At 31.2% G+C, this 20,467-nt stretch overlaps 6 protein-coding genes and 1 long non-coding RNA gene across 16 annotated transcripts; 5 read left to right on the top strand and 2 right to left on the bottom strand.

Annotated features, from left to right (window-relative positions):
• Nucleotides 1–608: 608 nt before the first annotated feature.
• LOC100650072 (centrosomal protein of 104 kDa) lies at nucleotides 609–6,211 on the top strand. 2 transcript variants are annotated; one of them, XM_048405031.1, is made up of 16 exons: nucleotides 609–863; nucleotides 1,646–1,810; nucleotides 2,193–2,404; nucleotides 2,470–2,656; nucleotides 2,730–2,941; nucleotides 3,014–3,221; nucleotides 3,290–3,434; nucleotides 3,493–3,619; nucleotides 3,692–3,918; nucleotides 4,004–4,273; nucleotides 4,464–4,677; nucleotides 4,759–4,937; nucleotides 5,005–5,150; nucleotides 5,225–5,326; nucleotides 5,410–5,535; nucleotides 5,597–6,211. In XM_048405031.1, exons 1-16 carry the CDS (start codon nucleotides 824–826, stop codon nucleotides 5,665–5,667), a joined length of 2,631 nt encoding a protein of 876 aa, XP_048260988.1. In that variant the 5' UTR covers nucleotides 609–823; the 3' UTR covers nucleotides 5,668–6,211. The 2 variants fall into 2 exon arrangements, with proteins under 2 accessions (XP_048260988.1, XP_003394984.1); XM_003394936.4 differs by having other exon boundaries at nucleotides 3,287–3,434.
• LOC100650195 (tRNA (cytosine(34)-C(5))-methyltransferase) lies at nucleotides 5,989–9,676 on the bottom strand. The gene is made up of 11 exons (XM_003394937.4): nucleotides 9,485–9,676; nucleotides 8,817–9,302; nucleotides 8,662–8,746; nucleotides 8,438–8,600; nucleotides 8,261–8,368; nucleotides 8,000–8,187; nucleotides 7,761–7,905; nucleotides 7,369–7,686; nucleotides 6,938–7,305; nucleotides 6,705–6,866; nucleotides 5,989–6,645 (listed from the first exon to the last, which is right to left on the bottom strand). Exons 1-11 carry the CDS (start codon nucleotides 9,548–9,550, stop codon nucleotides 6,491–6,493), a joined length of 2,244 nt encoding a protein of 747 aa, XP_003394985.2. The 5' UTR covers nucleotides 9,551–9,676; the 3' UTR covers nucleotides 5,989–6,490.
• Nucleotides 9,677–9,783: 107 nt separating this feature from the next.
• Nucleotides 9,784–12,463, top strand: LOC100650435 (protein fuzzy homolog). Of its 4 annotated transcripts, none has more exons than XM_012307971.3 (6): nucleotides 9,784–10,074; nucleotides 10,162–10,719; nucleotides 10,824–11,216; nucleotides 11,276–11,473; nucleotides 11,587–11,786; nucleotides 11,889–12,463. In XM_012307971.3, the coding sequence occupies exons 2-6, from the start codon at nucleotides 10,642–10,644 to the stop codon at nucleotides 12,244–12,246; spliced, it is 1,227 nt and encodes a 408-aa protein (XP_012163361.1). In that variant the 5' UTR covers nucleotides 9,784–10,074; nucleotides 10,162–10,641; the 3' UTR covers nucleotides 12,247–12,463. The 4 variants fall into 4 exon arrangements, with proteins under 4 accessions (XP_012163361.1, XP_012163362.1, XP_048260989.1 ...); XM_012307972.3 differs by having other exon boundaries at nucleotides 9,784–10,477; nucleotides 10,552–10,719; XM_048405032.1 differs by having other exon boundaries at nucleotides 9,784–10,719.
• A 683-nt stretch (nucleotides 12,464–13,146) lies between these two features.
• On the top strand, nucleotides 13,147–15,171 carry LOC100650679 (magnesium transporter NIPA2). 3 transcript variants are annotated; one of them, XM_048405035.1, is made up of 4 exons: nucleotides 13,147–13,287; nucleotides 13,811–13,933; nucleotides 14,021–14,163; nucleotides 14,323–15,171. In XM_048405035.1, exons 2-4 carry the CDS (start codon nucleotides 13,909–13,911, stop codon nucleotides 15,055–15,057), a joined length of 903 nt encoding a protein of 300 aa, XP_048260992.1. In that variant the 5' UTR covers nucleotides 13,147–13,287; nucleotides 13,811–13,908; the 3' UTR covers nucleotides 15,058–15,171. The 3 variants fall into 3 exon arrangements, with proteins under 3 accessions (XP_048260992.1, XP_012163363.1, XP_003394989.1); XM_012307973.3 differs by having other exon boundaries at nucleotides 13,282–13,421; XM_003394941.4 differs by lacking the exon at nucleotides 13,147–13,287 and adding an exon at nucleotides 13,437–13,724.
• A 161-nt stretch (nucleotides 15,172–15,332) lies between these two features.
• LOC125384905 lies at nucleotides 15,333–16,063 on the bottom strand. The gene is made up of 2 exons (XR_007223755.1): nucleotides 15,886–16,063; nucleotides 15,333–15,818 (listed from the first exon to the last, which is right to left on the bottom strand). It is a non-coding gene; the product is annotated as an uncharacterized LOC125384905 (long non-coding RNA).
• Nucleotides 15,656–17,083, top strand: LOC105665666 (protein cornichon). Of its 3 annotated transcripts, XR_002307638.2 has the most exons (5): nucleotides 15,656–15,791; nucleotides 15,941–16,009; nucleotides 16,204–16,460; nucleotides 16,551–16,651; nucleotides 16,754–17,083. XR_002307638.2 is itself a non-coding variant. In XM_020862677.2 (4 exons), exons 1-4 carry the CDS (start codon nucleotides 15,711–15,713, stop codon nucleotides 16,573–16,575), a joined length of 432 nt encoding a protein of 143 aa, XP_020718336.1. In that variant the 5' UTR covers nucleotides 15,670–15,710; the 3' UTR covers nucleotides 16,576–16,731. The 3 variants fall into 3 exon arrangements, 2 of the variants coding, with proteins under 2 accessions (XP_020718337.1, XP_020718336.1); XM_020862677.2 differs by lacking the exon at nucleotides 16,754–17,083 and having other exon boundaries at nucleotides 15,670–15,791; nucleotides 16,551–16,731; XM_020862678.2 differs by lacking the exons at nucleotides 16,551–16,651; nucleotides 16,754–17,083 and having other exon boundaries at nucleotides 15,668–15,791; nucleotides 16,204–16,464.
• Nucleotides 17,084–17,127: 44 nt separating this feature from the next.
• Nucleotides 17,128–20,214, top strand: LOC100650556 (phenylalanine--tRNA ligase beta subunit). 2 transcript variants are annotated; one of them, XM_012307978.3, is made up of 11 exons: nucleotides 17,128–17,334; nucleotides 17,463–17,518; nucleotides 17,647–17,798; nucleotides 18,019–18,088; nucleotides 18,202–18,468; nucleotides 18,548–18,727; nucleotides 18,805–19,185; nucleotides 19,268–19,348; nucleotides 19,423–19,515; nucleotides 19,594–19,873; nucleotides 20,003–20,214. In XM_012307978.3, exons 1-11 carry the CDS (start codon nucleotides 17,277–17,279, stop codon nucleotides 20,152–20,154), a joined length of 1,770 nt encoding a protein of 589 aa, XP_012163368.1. In that variant the 5' UTR covers nucleotides 17,128–17,276; the 3' UTR covers nucleotides 20,155–20,214. The 2 variants fall into 2 exon arrangements, with proteins under 2 accessions (XP_012163368.1, XP_020718334.1); XM_020862675.2 differs by lacking the exons at nucleotides 19,268–19,348; nucleotides 19,423–19,515.
• The last annotated feature ends 253 nt before the right edge of the window (nucleotides 20,215–20,467 follow it).

The following is a 20,467-nucleotide window of genomic DNA, read 5'->3' as shown; positions in this document are numbered from 1 at the left end:
ATGGGAAAGCACGTGTATGCACACGTGGTCGTCAATGAGAGACACGATAGTCACGATACGCGTATAACGATTCTAGCAAGCGATTCCACCCTCGCCGCACCCTCTGACGTCACGCAGCCTCCGTTTATTGATCCATTACAAAATTACAGTCTATATTTCGACTTGAGCAGAATGCAAGACGGTGCTACAATGTGCCATGTACAGAAACTAGCCAAGATGTAAAAAAAAATACCCAACGCTATAAACGCTATCTACGCGTAATCATATATAATATAACAAAATAAACTTTCAGAATTAATCCACATGTATTTTTTTACGTATTTATAAATAAGTAAGAATAATTTTTTATTACATAAAATTTAGCGACAAAAGGACCTTCAACATCCTATTTATCACCGCTATTTCATCATCCCCTTTGGAAACGTCAAATTTGTTCCAAAAAATGTTACCAAGTCGTGCTGTTCCAATCGGTCATCGGATTTTTCGTTTCTCGATAACAGAGTTTAAAAATATGAGAGTATCTAGTCTGGCAAGCGAAAATGCTCGAGGTCTCGAGATCAGAGTATCCGTTTGCGGAACGGGTGCAGTTAGTCAGTTCTGTCGCAAGCTTCGCCGCGGCCAGACGTGCAAGTGGCGTTGCCTACGTGCCGGGGTGAAACTTGCTAGCACCCCTTATCGAGCTTTCAGATGGCTGTGGTTTTTAGATTTTGACGTTTTCTTCATTTCCCCTTCTCCTGTTGTACACGTTTCTTTTTTTGCTGTCTTCGTTCTAGTATATATGGTACCGATACGTTGTTTTCGTCGCTAGGACGTCACCCCCGACATGCCACGAAAAATCGGATTCAACGTCGTGTACGCAACCAGTAAGAGAACATCAGATTGTGATTGTGAAATATATCGAACGATGATAACCTCGAGGTGTATAAATTACTGCAGATCCGAGGATTGACAGCGCAAAGATATACGATAAAATAATATTCATCGGTATAAATCAGAAGGGTATAAAATTGCGAAATCGTCTGCACACGCGAACATCGATTTTTTTTTCTATCCACGCGGAAAAGATTTCATTTTTCGAGAATTTCTGCTTTAGAAGAAAACAAGTTAACGACAACGACTCGACACGTGCTTCACCGCGTCTCATTACAGATTGTATAGATTGCCCTCGAACGTAATGAAGCTGTAATCGATGCCTGGATAACACCTTACCGAGCTATTAAATATTAGATTAAGTATTTTCGATTATAAGTATGTAATCGCACAAAAATAGCCAAGTAACACGTTTCTCTCGTTGTTATGATTATAAAGCGTAAGCTAAGGTACGGTATTGCGTGACAAGGTCTCGTGTTAACGGTCCATCGTGGAAAGAATAATTTCAGAGTTAAAACATTATTGATTACATCTCTTACAATCTCCATTTTTATTCAGAAAGCAGAAGCATATAATAGCTCGAAATAGAAACGATACATAAATGGAACTTTGGTTAAATTTTCAGTAGGAATCGAATATATTCGATCAAAAATTTTCTCCATACAATGCCGGAATCTTTAAAATAAAATCCATTTGCAACAACGATAATACTTATTGCAATTTTATAAAATATGCTTCGTTTTATTTAAGATTATAACATTTTAAATAATCGCAGGCGAAGAAGATAGACACTCTTCGTTGGAGCTGAACGTTCATGGACCGACGGTAAGAGGCTGGCAGAGTTCAAGAAGATGTACATATCCTCAAGAACTCATTCTGCGCCTTCATGGCCCGACGAAGCTTACGAGGATACAAGTCTTGGCTCATCAATATTTAATTCGTAAGTTTCCATCGCTGCAAACAACGCAACGTATAATACATTTATCAAGTTATTATCTTTCTCTTTATTTCTTACCGTGAATCATTTTATGAAAATTTAATATCACGGTGTAACAGAAACTGCCGAGTTTCTCCGGTAAGCAATTCAGTAACAATGAAAATCAAATTAGTACGGCAACCTCAATTTCCCCAGGCTAGGTCTGGCCCTTCGTTTTGCCCTGGCTACGTTTTGCCCTTCTCGTTTCATCCCCGTTTCTTATTCTACTCAAGGCTGAATACCGCGCAACGTTCTACTCTTCATTGTTTATAAATTCCTCTCTTCTTCTTCGAACAACGCGTTAACGAGAGAGCAACTTAATAATGCTTACATCAAATGCTTGCAGCTGAAAAATTGGAGATTTGGACATCGAGGGAAGAGAATGCATCCGTGACGACAGAGTTCAGTTATTTGGGTTATATTACGTTGTCCGACAATGCCTCGACCATGTACAAAAGTAGAGAGCTGAAAAGCGTTGCCCTCCCAGAAACAGAGGCGGTCACGCTAAAACTAAGACTTCATAAACCGCACAGTAACGCGCACAATGTTTATCAGCAGGTATATGATCTTTAATCATGGTCCATATGCAACGAAAAATATTACAACCGCATTTGGGATTGTAGGTCGGTCTTATCGCTATTAACATTCTCGGTGAACCTTACGGGCAAGAGCTCACTGGCCAAGGAGATGCACCGTATAATCCCCATTACACATCCCCATATGACGATTTGGCGTTCGAAATGTACGTCGATCGCGAAGTAGCCAAGATCATAAGACAGATGGAAGCAAAAAAGTTACAAGCTGTAGAAGGTGTGTGTAAGAATTGTATCATTTAGATAAGAATAAACATTTTACGAGGGTCTGTATATAAATATGCTTTTAGAGGAGAGATTCGAGTATGCTTCGAAACTTAAAGTAGCGATGGAGAACCTAAGGAAAGCTGGAGAACGTCTCGGAAAGTATGAATTGGAAAAGAAATATGCGATAGCGTTAGAGGACTACGATAAGGCTAAAGCGAAGAAAGCACAAGCGCAACAATACAGACAGCAAGTCTACCAGAGTTTAGAGGTGCAAGATCTACTAGAGCTTCATGGGGTAAATACGCGTCTTTAAAATTAGTATTTAATCAAGATTTGATATTTGTCTACTATACTTGTGTCTGAATAGCCACTGGAAAAGAATAACAAGTCGTCGATGGAAGGGAAAGAGTCTATATCGATAGATACCTGTACTTCGAATACAACTACTGTTCCTGAAGACATTACATCTCCTCCGAGATTAGTGATTCCACCAAATCGCGATGGAGCCATATCGCCGACTGGCCCGGCGCATCAGCCTCCTGTTTCGCCTCTGCATCAGAAACCAAACAGTCCTGGTAAATCAATTTACATATATATAAAGGAATTTTAACAGTTTAGAGTAACCAATTATCTGCAACAGAAGTTACGGATAGTCCCACAAACGGTGTCGTAGAGAGACAGAATAATTGCAACAAGGGTTCTCTCAGAAGAAAAACTAAATCGGCGGGGCCCGCACTACGTTCCAGCTACGAAGCTTACGAAGAGAGGACGATTCCTGCTTTAAGACAGTAAGACGAGGAAAAAGAAAAATGAAAAATATAGAGATTACCTTAAATTACGTTTCAGTTCGCACACAAACGAGTTCACAAGGGAATGCCACATGGACAATACGGAAACGAAAGTGATATCAAAATTGAATGATAGGGAAAAGAAGCAAGCTGCCTTACCTATCGCTGTTTTTGGAATGGAAATGGTAATACAAGTTTCAAACAGTTACATCAGTTATATTATAAAACGATGATAATTAATAAAATTTATCGTTTAGGTCGAAAAATTTTATTCAAAACAATTCACGGATAAGGAGGAGGGCCTGATGCAATTGAAGGAGGAGCTAAAGACCTTTGATCCGGAAGTTTCCAAACATTCTGCGAATAAAACAGCCAGAGCTGCAATCTTGCTGCTGCATAGAGCTCTTAGAGATAAAGTCTTCAGCGTATATAGTCTAGCAGCGCAATTAATTAGAATTTTCTTCTCAGAATTTGCAACTGATAGGTATTCACATAATACACTATATAATATTATTTAAAATAATCATTCAATCATACATGTCTACGAGAAATTACCATTGTCATTTTAGGGTATCTTCTGCGGAAATTGCACGAAGCGTAGAAAGACTACTTCCTGAATTACTGACAAAATCAGGCGATACTACTCCAAGAATTCATAACATGGCAGTGCATACAATACTCAGTATGGCAGATTGTAAATGCGTCAGAGAGTTGCATATTATTCCTGTGCACTTGACAAGACCCGTTAGTAGTAGCACTCATCAAAGATTAGCCCTTAGCAGGTTAGAAATGGTGGAGCAATTAATTCTCAACCACGGAATATCGACTGACAAACAAAGGTGACTCAAAATAACGTAATCTCAATAGTAAATTTTATATCTGATATAATGAACTAAAGGGTATCAGACCACTGTCTGTGACAATCGATATGATTTTATTTGTGAATGTCACTTGCAGGGGTCTGTCCTCAATGTTAAGACTGATTCGTTAAAACGCAATTACTCTGATAAGGCATTGTAACTGTTGTAGTGGACTCACTTGTCGGACCTTATCAGAATTGGGATCCTCGGGATTGCATCATCCAGCAGAAGCGGTTAGGAAAGTCTCCGAGAGAATTTTGGTATTGGTCTACAAGGTAAATCCCAGACTGGTCCGTAAGCAATTACCTCCTGACGATGACATCACCAGAAGGAATTTATTGTACCGTCAACTTTTTCATGAATTCGACCTCATTGATCTTCAGGTACAGATTTTTTTATAAAGATTAGATACATGTATATAGAAGGTATACATATTTACGCTACTTCTTATTTGTTTATTGAAGAGGAAAAAGGAAGCGGAAGCGAGTCATAAAACAACTACACCCACACGAACGAAATCAACGGAAAATAATGTAGCGAATTTAACGAAATCTCCTTCGAGAACGAGTCCTGTTGTGAGTACCGGAAGCTCAACAAGTATAACATCTCCGTCCGAGAATAGTACAGAACATAAAGGTGACAAGTGAGTAACATACAATCATATTATAAATATCTGTTTTATATATGTTAAAAATGTATTTCTTTTATAGGATATGCATATTTTGCCTCTCCAAGGGACAAGGATATTCCGAAGAGGGATTAAACATTCATTATTGGAGAAATTGCCCTATGTTAACAAAGTGTGAGGCATGTAAGCAAGTGGTGGAAATTTCATATTTGAACTTGCATTTGTTAAGTAAGTATTGTTTCTTTCATTTGATTGCATTTAATGCGTAGCACTAAATAGCAAATATATATCTTATTTTTCAGATGAATGTGATATGAGAAGCAATTACGTAAAATGTGACACATGCAAGCAAGCCATTCATGAAAATTCCTTCGAAGAACATAGAAAAGATAACAAGTGTACAAGTATGCAAACTTGTTTGGTATAGTCTCTGACTATGAATAATGAATATGAATATGAATAACATCCATCATCATTTGTGTTACAGAACCTATTGAAGGTTATGATCGTTGTCCATTGTGCTCCGCTCTTGTCAATCAAAATAAATGGAGGGAGCATTTGATGGGTGATCATCCCTGTGCGAATAACCCTCGAAATAAATCAGGAAAAAGCTGTAAGTTTGGTATTATTGAAATATAATGCATCAATAAATACAAAATTGGTTTCGTTTGTAGGTTCAAAATCACCATCAAATTCTCAGAATCTCAGCGGAAAAATAACCACACCAACTAGTAGAGATTACTAGCGTCAACCGACAACTTCGAATCTTTCGGAGTGTAAAAGATTTTAGAAAAGGTTTTTCTTTTGTTTTCTTTTATAGTTTATCTATATGTTATGAGCTATCCAGCATTTTTCATATTTATATACTTGTATTTAAATGTTTTTTATAGCAAAACCCGTCCTTTATTAGTAGATATTCTCCATGTTAAACAAATTTTTAATCGTAAGTTGAAATCTTCTAATCCCTAGGATCTAGAAACCTTGTTATCAGCTAAATTTGAGAACGAAAGAAAATCTAATGCATACTGTAATTTAAAGCGAATATCAATGAGGCACACGATAGATATTCATCTTTTCCAACTTTAATATACAGTAGAAACAAGAAGTTCTCTGCGATTTAATAACATATTGTTGAATACTATGGCAGTAGCCATCTCAGAATTAATGATTCCTCTATATCCGGCCATGTTTATAACAATATTTGTACTATAATCAGCAAAACATCTTGAATTTAATGGCCAAAAATAAAAAGGGAAAGAGTATCTGTCGCTCAAACTATATAAAGATTACATGTAATTTCATAAATTATTTCATAGAGAACGATTAGTAAAACAAAAAACATTTCCCATCAAATAATGATCATTTCTTTGTCCTATAAAACATTTTGTTTCGTTTCTATAAGATACATTTTGTCATGGCGCATTAAATATTCGCCTGTCAGAATTCCAATGGCGCACTTTTATTAAATTTTAAATAAATGCAAATTTTTTACTTATTCTTATAACATACTGAAATTGATATCTTGAAAGAAATTAAAGGAACATCACTTTGTATTACAAAATTATGTGTTATTCTTTTAATTCGTCCGAAAATTCTGACTTAATTTCTTTCTTTATGTTAATGTCTTTCCCATCAAGATCATTAGTAGTTTCATTATTCGAGTCTACAGAAACAGCTGTAGAATTGTCTTGAGCAACACGATTTTCTTTGTATTTATTTTTTTCTGAAATAATAATTCTAAGTAACATTTTAAATGTATGGTAAATACTTCAAAATACATACCAAACATCGAACAATCTGCTCTTAATAAACGTAGATAATGAATCGCATCATGTACATGAACATATGCTCTCAGAGACATTGTACCTCGCCATCCTACCATTTGCAACTTTAACGGATTTTCTGTCCCTTCTTCTTCATATATCAATATACAACTTCCAGTTGCTGAAACAACAAAAGAAACAATTTTTATAATGAAATTTATAATTAATGTTTAATGCTATAAAATATATTACCAAAATTTTGTAATCGTTCTTGTGTTTCTCGATTAAGTTTCACAATTTCTGGTGGTGTATTAGGATTATTGTTCTGTAACAACATTACCAGGTCATCTTTAGATAACCTAATTTTTCTACTATCACCAATATACTGAATGATACTTTGTATTCCTTCATGTGCAAGTCTAAATGAACAATCCATGTTTTTATTGTCACAGCGTACAAACGTTTTTACGCCAGTATTTATTAATTTTATTTGATCTCCATTAGACAATACAACATCACGTATCGCGGGTGACGTGTAATAAATATTTTTCTTTTTTTTACCAATACATCGCACCAATAAACACCGAGGATCCAAGTCATTAGATATATTATAAAAGCTTCTAAAAATTTCGGTATTAAAGATCAATTAAATAAACAGGAAGTTAAAAAAATTTTCCACCCACTTAATAGATGACCACACATCTTCCTTATCATCGTCGAAGAAAATGAATGGATCTTCCTTAAATCCAGAAGCAAGTCTTCTACGTTTTCTTGTGGATTCTCGTAATTTGTTCATATCGTCAAATATCTTTCTTCCATGCACATTTTTTGCTTTTTGTTCTTGTTCCAAACTTAATTCAATATCATCATCTTCACTCTTAGTATTTTGAATAACTTCATCGCTCTTGTGTGACGCACGTTCCCATGGTAAGTGATTTACCTTTTCCAAAACAGCCACAAAAAATCCTCCTGTATCTTGATGGTGTGGTAATATTCTCATACTACATCATTAAAACATTATTATTATGTAATTAAATCAATAACAATATTAACAAGAAACTCAATTTCTATTTACCATCTTTCAAAGTGAAATTTAGTTGCATCCTCAGGTTTTGGTGGAAACATTTTTGGGCGAACTTGTGTTTGCCACTGTTCAGGTACATCTTCCCATGATTCGTAATATTTTAAATCTTTTGATGCTGGTAACCAATGTGATATGCCTAGAAAGTACATCATTAAATGTTTGATGGAAATAGTGAAGTCGTACAATACAATACACAATTTATAATACAATATATACACAATATACGATACCTGGATCACACACTAATCCAGGTACTAAATCTCTACAATCAACTAATTGAACCGAGTCTTCAGTTTCAACGAGAAGCCTGTGAAGTACAGCTTCATTCTCTATTGGATTTAATGAACAAGTAGAATATACCATTCTTCCTCCAACTGCTAAAAGTTCTAAGCCTCTTCTTGCTATTCTAAACTGAATTCTTTAAATTTATAGATATATAAGTTATTTCTATTAATTAAATTATACAGTGTTTAAGGAGAAATAATACTTACCCATGGAGATTGTTGCCATTTGCTGGACTCCATTTACACCAAATATCAGGGTTTTTTCTCATTGTACCATCACCACTACATGGTACATCGGCGAGTATTCTATCAAATCTGTAATAAAATGTAAAAATTACATGATCTTTATAAATAGAAATACTTTATTTCATATGTTTTACTAACTTTAGATGTTCTTTTGTACCATCTGGCTTGGTAGTAGCAAAATTAGGCAACACTGAGGCATCATGATTTGTAATTAAAATAATTGGACTGTTTAATCTTTTTGCTTGATGTACAAGCATATAACAACGATTATTGTCAAGATCATTAGCTATTACAAAACCCTCTGTAAAATATCAATAAAATTTGCTTAATTTGTTTGTAAATATTAAAAATTTCATTAATACCTGGAAATGCACTTCCTTCTTCAGAATGTATCATTTCAATAAGTTGGGCTGTCTTTGATCCTGGTGCTGCACACATATCCAGAACCTATTTAAAATAATTCCTTTCTATCTTTCAAGCTAAATTTAATGTAATAAATATTAGCAGATCAATATACCTTATGATTAGATTTTACATCTAATACTAAAGGTGGCACCATGCTAACTACTTCTTGCCTACTGATGCTTCCACTATCTGTTTCAACAATTAAAAAATTATGTAATCTAAAATATGCCTCAGATTTCCGAATATCTTTTCTGGTTAATTGCAACTGCCAAGCTAATCCATCAGGATAAAATGGCAAACATTGTAATATATCCTTAGGTTTAATTCCTGTATTATTTTCTGAATCATCTTCGACATGTGCCTTTAAGATACCCTTAAAAAAATCTCCTTTAATAGTTTCAATTAATGCTTTAGCTTCTGCTTTTGATCCTGTAATTCTAAATGCCACTGGAAGATTCTTTCTCATGGTATTAATAAAGGAATCCCATTGTTCTTCAGGAACAATTTTCTGAGTTTTGTAATAATTTTCAAAATCCTTATTTTCTCTGATAATGTCTTCATAGTTATGGTGTGGAGTAGTATCCCACTCATTCTTTTTCTGTATAATTCATAAAAATTTTAAGTACTGTTCACATGAAAAGAAATTTTTCTTAGCAATTAGACACTGATTATTTTCAAAATATAGGAGGCTGATAAGTTTTGTATATGTATAATATATAAGATAGAACATAACCGCAAACCCCGCAGCCGATGTTATTTATTTAACGATTAAGTTTGTACCTTCTGTTTCTCACGACGTTTTTCTGCGAAATTCTTTTTTGGCTTATGTTTCCGCCCTTTTCCCATTGTTTTTTGTAAAACAGTATACTATACTACCAATTACTCAACACGTGCTTATTAGTATAGCTATAAATGACAAGATCACTACTCTTTCTACAAGCACACAAGACTTGTGTAAAATGTTTTCACATTAACAACCTATAGGCGGCGCATCTAACGTTCAAACTTATAACGCTGCAGTCATACATCGGTGATATTTCAATCGCGCCTTCAGATTTTCTCCCTAAGTAATGCTGCCACTTCTCGCTAAAGCTCGCGCGTTTCAGGTTGGCAGTACATCACTACTGTCGATTCATTAAAATATTCAATTATTCTCAGCGAGATACAATTTGTAACAAAGGAAGTAACTGTTGTTAGAAAAAGCGCGTCTCTTGAAAATCCGTTTTTATATCCCGCATTCTGCATTACACGTCTATTCACTGAAATTGCGTGTTATGTAGCTAACATTCCAGAAACGCTAATCGAAACATTGCAAACTTATCTCCAATTTATATCAACTCTCCATCTACATGCTGGGTCGTTTTTGACCAGTAATTTTAAATAATTTTTCATTTCTTCCATATTTCCGTATAAGTTTTACTTTACTTAAAAAAATTAAGGACTCATTTTTATTTTAGGGATGAAAAAATTATTGACTATTTTTTGTAATCTTGCTGTTTTCGATGTGTAGACTCCGAAAATGCATGTTTTAAAGTGAAGAATTCGCTGGTTCAAAAGTTATAACCGCAATTATATAAACAAGTCTGAAAACACCTAACGTATAACATGTAGCGATAGAAATTATTGAATGATATTCTAGAAACTTGGAGAAGTATTTAAAAATTTGTTTGGATCTTTTTTAAACAGAAAAGTCTAAAAAAAGGGTGCATGGATTTAAATGATCTAGTATGCAGACGGTGTCAGTAAAAATAAGGTTACAGACACAGTGTTGAGGTTAAGAATAAGAATATTATAAAAGCTAGCATAACATTGGTATACATTGATAATAGATCAAATTTGCATAGCAGGAGGGATAAAACATTTGCAAATTAGAAACGTAAAAGTTTATATAAAAACTTATTAAATATTTAACGCCTAAAAAGAATAAAATCATTATTATGGTAGCCCACGTTATGTGTTTAACCTCTACTGGAGGAATTCCTTTATTTTCTCGCCAGAAAGGGGAAGGAGATACGGTAAAACTTACATAATTATAAACAAAAGAGTAATACATAAATCTATGTAGTATTAATTTTAATTTTTCTTTTGCTCTTCCTTTTTCTTCCCAATATATTTATAGATGACATTTTCTAAAATAGCATCTCTATATGGGATACATATGTTTCTCAAATCACAAAACATTAAACTTTTGAATACAAATTTACCCGATACTACGATAATGTGGAAAGAATTTGAACAAAGTATTACATTAATAGTTATTGCAAGTGGAACTACCAAATCTGTATTGGATAAATTCTTAAATGCAGTTTTTGGTGCAATGATCTTGTTTGTTGGTATCGAGGAATTAAAAAATACTAAAAACATAGAAAAGCTGAAGAAAGATATGCGTTTGTGCAGTCCAATTGTTGATAGTTTATTGCAATGTCTTGATGTTGGTGATGGAATTTGTTCAAAAACTGATATTATCAATATGACAGAATGTATAATGTGCCAAGAAAATAATTTGTTTCAGGTAATTGAATTTTTTTTAATTCATCCATTTTCTGCATAGTAAATAATGATCTATTTAAGACATGCTTAGAGGGTTATATGGAATGTTTGGATTCTATATATGGATGCATCTTAATACATGGGTGTTTAGCAGTAGCTACAGAAGGATGGTGGAATTTAAGTCCCATTGAAAGAAAATTATTAATAACAGCTGTTAATACAGAAGATACTTATAGCACGCGAGACATTCCAGTATTTTTACCTTATAAAAGTCCAAATGTGAGTATTTTCGTTAAATATTTTTAAGATACAATTTTTATTTATTAATCTAATAAGATTTATTTAAAAAAATAAGTTCAATTGATCATAAGACAATTCAATTGATCATATAGGTAGCTTTTAGATTAGTATCCATTACGTTGATCAATCAAGTTGAAGTATTAGCCTTATGTGGACCCAATCCGAGTTTATCAGAGATTGAAAGATTTGCCATACAATGTTGGAAAAATAGTATTGATGCTTTACACAATGCAGAACAATGTTATCCGCGTAACTTACCTACATCTATAAATTTGGATTCAGAGACACTTGGGTAATATATAATAGTACCATTTAATATAAATAATTTTATTTAGAAAAACCTATTATCAAAATGTATTATATAATGTCTTTTTCTTTTTACTCCGAAATTTAGGTTTCTGTTAGCAAATTATAAGGTACAAAAGTTTATACTTGGTAAGAATATGCAGTACGCAAAAAATAGAGTCAGTGGTTCACACAGATTGGACATATTAAGAACATTTTATCATCAAGCTGTAGAGACATATATATTATCTTCAGAATCTGAATGTGATACAACAGGTGATAATTGGAAATTTGTTGGTGTAAAAGAAACTTATCTATGTTCAGAGTATCATAAATGTTATGCAGTTAAACATGGAGATCATATACTTTGCATTCTATGTGCCTCCACAGTTCCTACTCATACAGTAAGATTGGTTTGTCAAAAAATATTGAAGACATTGCTCATTGATAAACAAGGCTGTTGGTAAAAATTTAACACATTGATCTCTCTTTGCAATATCATCCCATTTTACTTCTATTGTAAAATTTACATTAACCCACCTTATATATGTTCTGATACTATATTTTTATTAGATATAAAGAATATATATTGTGAACATAAAAAATATATAATAATCATTTGTAAATTAAGATTTATGTAAAATTAAATATATTTCATTAAATGTTAAATCATTTTATCATGTGTTTACTGTTTAATCACTTTAATTTGTAAATTAAATTATCATTCATTGATACTTTCCATTCATAATGTAACAGTTACATACATAACAATCGTGTTATGCGAACTATTATTTTGTTGTCAATGCATTTTATTTGTTAAGAAAAAAAGCAAGAGAACAATCCTAAGTGAAACAATAGAAAAGCTAACTATCCTCCGATTTCAATGATTTTTGGATATGTTGTAAAATGCAACATTTTGGAAAATGGACTCTTATTTTCCGAGATATTCACAAAAAGATGCCATTACTATTACAGTGCATTCTGCCTCTAGTTGTACGTCTGTAGCAGCGTATGTGTCAACATTGGGTGCTAGGTGCTTATTTTCTGTTTATAAATAAGAGTGAAGAGAGCTTAAAGACCCTGTACACAATGTACATATGCGAGATTGTAAAAAATGACTGTTACAACAGAATTAAAAATGAATATCACTAATATATTGGATTTGGATTTTGGTTAGTTTTTTCAATCCGCCCAGCGAAGCTTTCGTAAAATAAGAACTATTGTTTTTTTTTTCCGTAAAATAATATCAATTAGTCATTCGGCTATTACTTTTATAAGTAATTTATTATTTTACACAAGTGTTACCGACTGCCTCGTGGTGATGAGATTAAAAAATCTAATCCAAGTATAATACATTCATGATATTCTTTTTTAACAGAATTATAAATTGTAACAGACGTTTCCTATAGCTTCGTATATGTACGTTGTACATGGGGTCTTTAAACTCGCCCAACTCTCCTTTATAAACAAAACATTAGCGGTCGGCGGATGGTAACAAATACTAACCGGCAGGTTTTTTTATAATATCAATTATAAATCTTTTTGATATCGCTCTAATAAAGTATCAGTTTTTATATTGTATATATGTATTTATCGAATATGTACGTATATACGCGTGCGCACATAATGATCTATCCATAGAGTACGTTTTTTTGAATTATATATACTTACTTTCATACAATCATTATCATTACAGTGTATATTACATTAATTTGATGAAAGTAAAATGTCAGATAAACATTTCGTTTCTTATAACGTTTACATAATGTTGTAAAAATTTAACAATATAAAGTATAATATATTTTTTATATTTTGATGAATTACTGGTAAAACTAAAATTTAAGTATGAGCAGAATAGCAAAAATTGCGGTTGATACACAGTTATATGATGCAACAAATTTTTACATAGGTTTAGGTTTAGCGATTAGTTCTAGTGGTTTTATAGGTTAGTTGATCGATTCTCTAATTTCGATTAGAAATTTATTTAAAACAATTTAGTATTGATTATTATACAATGTTATAATTATTTAGGTGCCAGTTTTATTATTAAAAAAAAGGCATTGATTAGATTACAAAGGCGTGGTGCATTACGAGCTTCATCCGGAGGATTTGGCTACTTAAAAGAATGGATGTGGTGGACTGGTCTTCTTTCAAGTATGTGAAACAGAAAATGCTTATACAATATGTACATGTGTTCATGATATAATACTTTTACTACAAAGAATATTGATTTCATTAAAGTGGCGGTAGGAGAAGCAGCAAATTTTGCTGCTTATGCATTTGCACCAGCTTCGTTGGTTACTCCATTAGGAGCACTTAGCGTTTTAATATCTGCAATATTGGCATCAAAATATCTAAATGAAAAGCTTAATTTGCTAGGAAAGGTAATGATGTAATATATATTATAAACTATCTTTATTATATAGAAACAAAAATATAAGATAACAAATAAAATAAATAAAACAAATAAAATTTTACTACAAAATAATACAATTTCTATTGGATATATTATATAAAGATAAATATAATTACTATTATTCCAGATTGGTTGCCTTTTATGCATCTTAGGTTCCACAGTTCTTGTAATTCACTCTCCAAAAGAAGAAGAAATCAGTACATTAAATGAGCTTTTAGATAAGGTTAAAGATCCAGGATATATTATTTATGTATTAATTGTAATAATATGCAGTATTTTAATTATTTTTTATTTTGGCCCTGCTTATGGAAATCAAAATATCATGATATATATTTGTCTGTGTTCATCCATTGGTTCATTGACCGTTACAAGTTGTAAAGGATTAGGACTGGCTTTGAAAGAAACCATTCTTGGATTTAATAATGGATTTACGAACTGGTTGACATGGGCTTTTTTATTTAGCGCTATACTCTGTATCAGCGTACAAATGAATTATTTGAATAGATCCCTCGACTTATATGAAACCACAATTGTAACACCTATTTATTATGTAGTTTTCACAACATTAGTAATAATTGCATCTGCAATATTATTCAGGGAATGGGAAAATATGAGTGCTGAGGATATCTTGGGTTCATCTTGTGGTTTTTTAACTGTAATAATTGCAATATTTCTATTAAATGCATTTAAAGAAATAGACATATCTTATGAAAATATCAGACATATGCTGCAGCCTAAAAGAAAGTTGCTCATAAGTAGTAACAATCAGTGGAGTGACAGGGATGAAGAGAGATTAATAACAAGGTTAGAAACAGAATTAAATCATACATATGGAGCTCAAAATTTAACAAGAACTATATAACTAATTATGCATATACAAAGTAAAACATTGCAAAGCATATACATTGTAAAGATATGAATAACTTGTATTTAATGTGATTGATTTTAAAATAAATCTTACAAATGTCAAATCTTATTTATATATATTATGTATATGGATCTTAGAAATCATTTTTCAGTAGAATTATCTTTTCTATTCATATTTTCTATCAAATCCTAAAGAAGCAATAGGTCTAAGTTTGCTTTTTTCGTTTTGTGTTCAAGTATTTTTTTAATTATAATGTAATTACACATAAATGTCATAAAAGTCATATAGAATTTATTGTCAAATCTGTCATATATGTTATAAATATACAAAACCATCTCTTTTTAACAACTTTTGTTAAAAATTCTAGTTATTTTGATAAAATTGCATTCTGAGCATTACATTGAATCTCAAGTTGCATTCCATCTATAGATTCGACATAAATACGTATAAACTGACACGAAAACATTCCACAATGGCAACGTATTTACTGCATCACATTGGAAAATGTGAAAATAAAGGAAGTAATATCAGAAATAAGTTATACCATATATATATAAATATATTTACTTAAAATGCAATTCTTCATTTGTAAGTCAAATTATGTCACTTGAATCAACTTATTACTAGCATCACGTACAGTTATTACAATGGCGTTCAGTTTAGCCGCTTTTTCATATATCGTGGCTTTAATTGTAGATGCTTTTTTAATCATTTTTGCAATATTTCATGTACGTACTTCTTCGAAACTATAATGTCTGCTTTTCAAAACAAAACAGTAATTAAAAATGTGTACACGTCTATTCAATGCGAATTATTTCTAACCTTAGCGATATAGATGAAAAGTTAAATGACTAGCTAAAGACATTATACTTTTCAGGTTATTGCATTTGATGAATTAAAAACTGGCTATAAAAATCCAATTGAACAATGCAATAGTTTAAATTCGGTAAGAATTTGAAATTAGTTTCTTATAATATCATATTTACAAAATCAATAACAAGTGTACGTAAAATTAAGTGTTTAAGTTAAATATATGTATAATGTATATATACATATATACACACACATATATTGTGTGTGTGTGTGTGTGTGTGTATGCGTGCGTGTGTATATATATATACATGTCCGTATATATTTCAGCTAGTTATTCCAGAATATGGAATACACATTTTAATCAACATTTTATTTCTAATTAGTAGTCAATGGCTTTCGTTGCTTTTAAATATGCCATTGATAATATATCACTTGTGGCAATATTATCATAGACCTATCATGTCTAAACCAGGTCTTTATGATCCCACTAGCATAATGAGTGCTCAAGCTCTCAAAATTCATCAGAGAGAAGGATGGAGTAAACTTATATTTTATCTTTTATCATTTTTTTATTATTTATATGGGTAAGTTTTAGAATGTGTAGAGGCTAGTAGACTTAACTAATTATGAAATGTTTATTATAAGAAAATGTAATATGTTCTATTTTGTTTCAGAATGATTAGTTCATTGATTTACTGAGGGATGGAAATCATTCTTTATTATTCGCCAATAAAATTTGTTTATAATACATCCTCAATCATCAATGCTTCATCAGGTTAATTTTTTTGTTGGATAAAGTGACTAATTTGTTAAAACGTGTTATTGTTTTTTGTAAAAATAAAATTTCATACTTAAGTAATGTTTTTTTCTCCTATAGGTAGTCGTAGGATTCAGTACACTTTTATTAAGGAGTCTAAGTGAAAGACTTTTATTTATTTATTTTAGAGTAGGAAAAGCTCTACTATAAATGACGTATATATAAATTGTTTATATATATAAATTATATATAAAAGATGTTTATGTAAATATATCTGATTATATTTATGCAACGGAAATTTGAATGCTTTTACTTGTATTATTATTACTTGTTCCGTTCTAAAAATTTGCGAATAACCATTAATTTGTTAAATTTAAATCTGCAAACTACAGAAATATATATGTACAGAAATATATGTATGATAGGTATGACAGATATACCTAACCTTAACTTATAATATCTACAATGCTGCTCCCTATCCCTACTTAGAATTAATAACATCAGTAAGGAAATTCCCTTTCTGTTAACATAAATTGGTTCTAACCTTAAATTCTTTTCCGAGATATATCAATATCAACGCAATTCTAACCATTTTCGAATCAATAATCGGTTATTGCATGTTGAGAATTTGTATTATATAAAAATGCCGACTATTAATATTAAACGTGACTTGCTGTTTAAAACTCTTGGTAAAACATATTGTAAGTTACAAATATTCAAATAATGAACATTGTAAATTGTATGAACTTCTTTTACGTTTATAATTATCCTAACTAAATATTTACCAATATAATATTTATAAGTAAATTAATCTATAATACGATTTTAGCGGATGCCGAATTTCAAAACTTATGTTTTGAGTTTGGATTAGAATTGGACGAAGTGGTATGCAGTTTATATATTATTGGATACTATCAAATGTATTAATGCATATAAGAAATGAATTTCTATATATTTTCATATGCAGTATTACATCGAAATAATCCTAGAACTAGTTAAATTTTGATTTTTAGACAACAGAGAAACAAATGACAAAGGAGCAAAATTTAAATCATAGTGAAGAAGTATGTGAAGAAGTTGTATATAAAATTGATATACCTGCAAATAGATACGATCTATTATGCTTAGAAGGTTTAGCTCTTGGACTTCTTATATTTCAAAAGCAGTATGTACAATATATGTTTATTATATAATTTTTTAATTTTTCTATTATTTTTCAAACCACAGTCTTATTGAAATCATACTATTATTTTAATAGTTCCATTAGTTCATTATTAGTTCAATAGTATATAATAACAGAACGTATTATATATTAGCAATAACTGCAATAATAAATTAAACATATAATATAGACTAATACAATTAGAAAACTTTTTAAAATATAGAATGGATATACCACAATATACAAAGATATTTCCAAGTACAAACACACAAAAGATTATAATGACAAAGCAGGTATATATATGATTTTTATTATTATCAATGTTTTTTTAATTAAAAATTAACGAAGGTAATTCAATTGAAAAGTTGAACTTTTAATAAAACTGTTTTTTTATATTATATTCTAGTGCATGAAAATTAGAGGACATATTGTTGCAGCAGTTTTACGTGATGTTACATTTTCTAAAGATTCTTATAACAGCTTCATCGATCTTCAAGAAAAATTGCATCAAAATATAGGTAGGAAAAGAACTTTAGTATCGATTGGAACCCATGATCTAGACACTGTCAGAGGCCCATTTTTATATGATGCAAGGCCACCAACTGACATTTGTTTTAAGCCACTTAATCAAGAGATGGAATATACAGCAGAAGGAATTATGAATTTATACGAAGTGGGTGTTTTTACAATTTGAATGCCTACTTAACATGGACTTTATTTTAAAGAGAATTTTATATTAAGTTTTATTTTAGAACCATGCGCAATTAAAGCAATATCTGCATATTATAAAGGACAGTCCAGTTTATCCAGTAGTAGAAGACAGTAATGGAATCATTTTATCACTGCCACCTATTATCAATGGGGATCACTCAAAAATTACACTCAATACTAAAAATATATTAATTGAATGTACTGCGACAGATTTAACAAAGGTATATAAAAACTATTATTTTCTTTATATTTGTAAGAGATAAATCAACTAATAGCAAACTTTTGAAAAATTTTGTAGGCAAAGGTAGTATTGGATACTATAGTTTGTGCTTTTAGTCAATACTGTAAAATAAAATATTCAGTAGAAATGGTGGAAATTGTGTATCCTGATGAACAAGTATTTCATTATCCAGACTTGAAATATCGAATTGAGGAAATGAATTGTGAAAAAGCAATAAAATACATTGGTATAAAACAAACTGCGGAGGAATTGGCTAATTTGCTTTCTAGAATGTCTTTGAAAACATCTGTTAAAGATGATAATATATTAAACATCGAAGTGCCTCCTACAAGACACGATGTGATACATGCATGTGATATTTATGAAGATATTGCTATAGCGTATGGATATAATAAAATTGAGAAAACTATACCGCGTTTATCTACCACTGCGGATGAGGTACTAATAAATGTTACAATCGCCAATTTTTAAGCTGGTTAAGTTTTAGATAAAATATTTCCTATTCATGTTTTAAATTTAGTTTCCATTGAATAAATTATCCGATCAGTTACGGATAGAATTAGCTTGTGCTGGATTCACAGAAGCATTGACATTTTCATTGGTATGCAAAATTTTTGAGCACACAGTTATACAAATTGTACAAATCAGTTGTAGTTGAAAAGTTTTTCCTTACAGTGTTCTCGTGAAGATGTAGCGGATAAATTAGGTCACGAATTATCAAACATACCAGTTGTCCATGTGTTAAATCCAAAAACATTAGAATTTCAGGCATGTACAAAGAGTTTATCAAGGCCGTAGGTTCAGGTTGGTTTAAAATATAAAATTAACAACATGACAATGTTACAGGTTGCCCGTACTACTCTCATACCAGGATTATTGAAAACGTTAGCTGCAAATAAGAAGATGCCACTTCCTCATAAATTATTTGAAGTTTCCGACATTATATTAAAAGATAACGATGTGGAAGTTGGTGCACGTAATAATCGACATTTATGCGCGGTATATTGCAATAAATCTGACGGTTTTGAAGTAATTCATGGTTTATTGGATAGAATATTGCAAATATTAGAAGTGCCATGGAGTGGCAGTAAGAATGCAAATGGATATTATCTTCGTGCTGTCGATGGTAAAGCATTATATGAAAATTTCCATGTACCAAATTATACGTATAAGAGAACGCAATTTATTTAGGAATATTCTTTTCTAACAAGGTATCATATTATCTATTATCCTAAGTCCATATAATTTTTTTCAGATCCCACTTTCTTCCCTCATCGTTGTGCGGAAATATTATGTTATGATAAAGTGATTGGAAAGATGGGAGTTCTACATCCAGATGTAATTTCAAGATTTGAATTAAATACACCTTGCTCTATATTAGAAATTGATATCGAATGCTTTTTATAAGACAATTATAAAACTTATTATTGATAATATGTTGGAATAAATTATACATTTTTCCTATAATTATTTTATTATTAAGCAAAAAGCTAATTAAAAAATATAAATGATGCAGCAAATATAAGTGTTAAATATCATACAGGAATACTGATTTGTGTTGAACAGATGAGATTAATTTTAATTAAGTCATTAATCTTTTTCTCCTTTAAAATCGAATATATTGGAGCGAGAAAGGAAAGAAACGATTTAAAAATTTACATTTTCTTTTTTTAATTTGTATTATAATTGCTATAGTTTGTTTACAGTTTTTATTCAAAAT

The sequence above is a fragment of the Bombus terrestris genome, chromosome 4 (assembly GCF_910591885.1).
Source record: "Bombus terrestris chromosome 4, iyBomTerr1.2, whole genome shotgun sequence".
Taxonomy (NCBI): domain Eukaryota; kingdom Metazoa; phylum Arthropoda; class Insecta; order Hymenoptera; family Apidae; genus Bombus; species Bombus terrestris.
The sequence above is the reverse complement of the archived record's forward strand: the minus strand, read 5'-3'. Positions and strand labels throughout refer to the sequence as shown.

Coding starts and splice junctions, on each gene's coding strand:
- LOC100650072 (XM_003394936.4), top strand. CDS start 824: ATGCCACGAAAAATCGGATTCAACGTCGTGTACGCAACCA. Junction 3,435..3,492: donor ACGATTCCTGCTTTAAGACA/GTAAGACGAGGA, acceptor ATTACGTTTCAG/TTCGCACACAAACGAGTTCA. Junction 4,274..4,463: donor ATATCGACTGACAAACAAAG/GTGACTCAAAAT, acceptor TAACTGTTGTAG/TGGACTCACTTGTCGGACCT.
- LOC100650195 (XM_003394937.4), bottom strand. CDS start 9,550: ATGGGAAAAGGGCGGAAACATAAGCCAAAAAAGAATTTCGCAGAAAAA. Junction 8,601..8,661: donor AGAAGGAAGTGCATTTCCAG/GTATTAATGAAA, acceptor GATATTTTACAG/AGGGTTTTGTAATAGCTAAT. Junction 7,906..7,999: donor TGGATTAGTGTGTGATCCAG/GTATCGTATATT, acceptor TGTACTTTCTAG/GCATATCACATTGGTTACCA.
- LOC100650435 (XM_012307971.3), top strand. CDS start 10,642: ATGGTAGCCCACGTTATGTGTTTAACCTCTACTGGAGGAATTCCTTTA. Junction 10,720..10,823: donor AGAAAGGGGAAGGAGATACG/GTAAAACTTACA, acceptor ATATATTTATAG/ATGACATTTTCTAAAATAGC. Junction 11,474..11,586: donor TACCTTATAAAAGTCCAAAT/GTGAGTATTTTC, acceptor TTGATCATATAG/GTAGCTTTTAGATTAGTATC.
- LOC100650679 (XM_003394941.4), top strand. CDS start 13,625: ATGAGCAGAATAGCAAAAATTGCGGTTGATACACAGTTATATGATGCA. Junction 13,725..13,810: donor TAGTTCTAGTGGTTTTATAG/GTTAGTTGATCG, acceptor ATAATTATTTAG/GTGCCAGTTTTATTATTAAA. Junction 13,934..14,020: donor GTGGACTGGTCTTCTTTCAA/GTATGTGAAACA, acceptor ATTTCATTAAAG/TGGCGGTAGGAGAAGCAGCA.
- LOC105665666 (XM_020862677.2), top strand. CDS start 15,711: ATGGCGTTCAGTTTAGCCGCTTTTTCATATATCGTGGCTTTAATTGTA. Junction 15,792..15,940: donor TCATTTTTGCAATATTTCAT/GTACGTACTTCT, acceptor TATACTTTTCAG/GTTATTGCATTTGATGAATT. Junction 16,461..16,550: donor TTTTTTTATTATTTATATGG/GTAAGTTTTAGA, acceptor ATTTTGTTTCAG/AATGATTAGTTCATTGATTT.
- LOC100650556 (XM_012307978.3), top strand. CDS start 17,277: ATGCCGACTATTAATATTAAACGTGACTTGCTGTTTAAAACTCTTGGT. Junction 18,728..18,804: donor CTGCGACAGATTTAACAAAG/GTATATAAAAAC, acceptor AAAATTTTGTAG/GCAAAGGTAGTATTGGATAC. Junction 19,874..20,002: donor TTATCTTCGTGCTGTCGATG/GTAAAGCATTAT, acceptor AATTTTTTTCAG/ATCCCACTTTCTTCCCTCAT.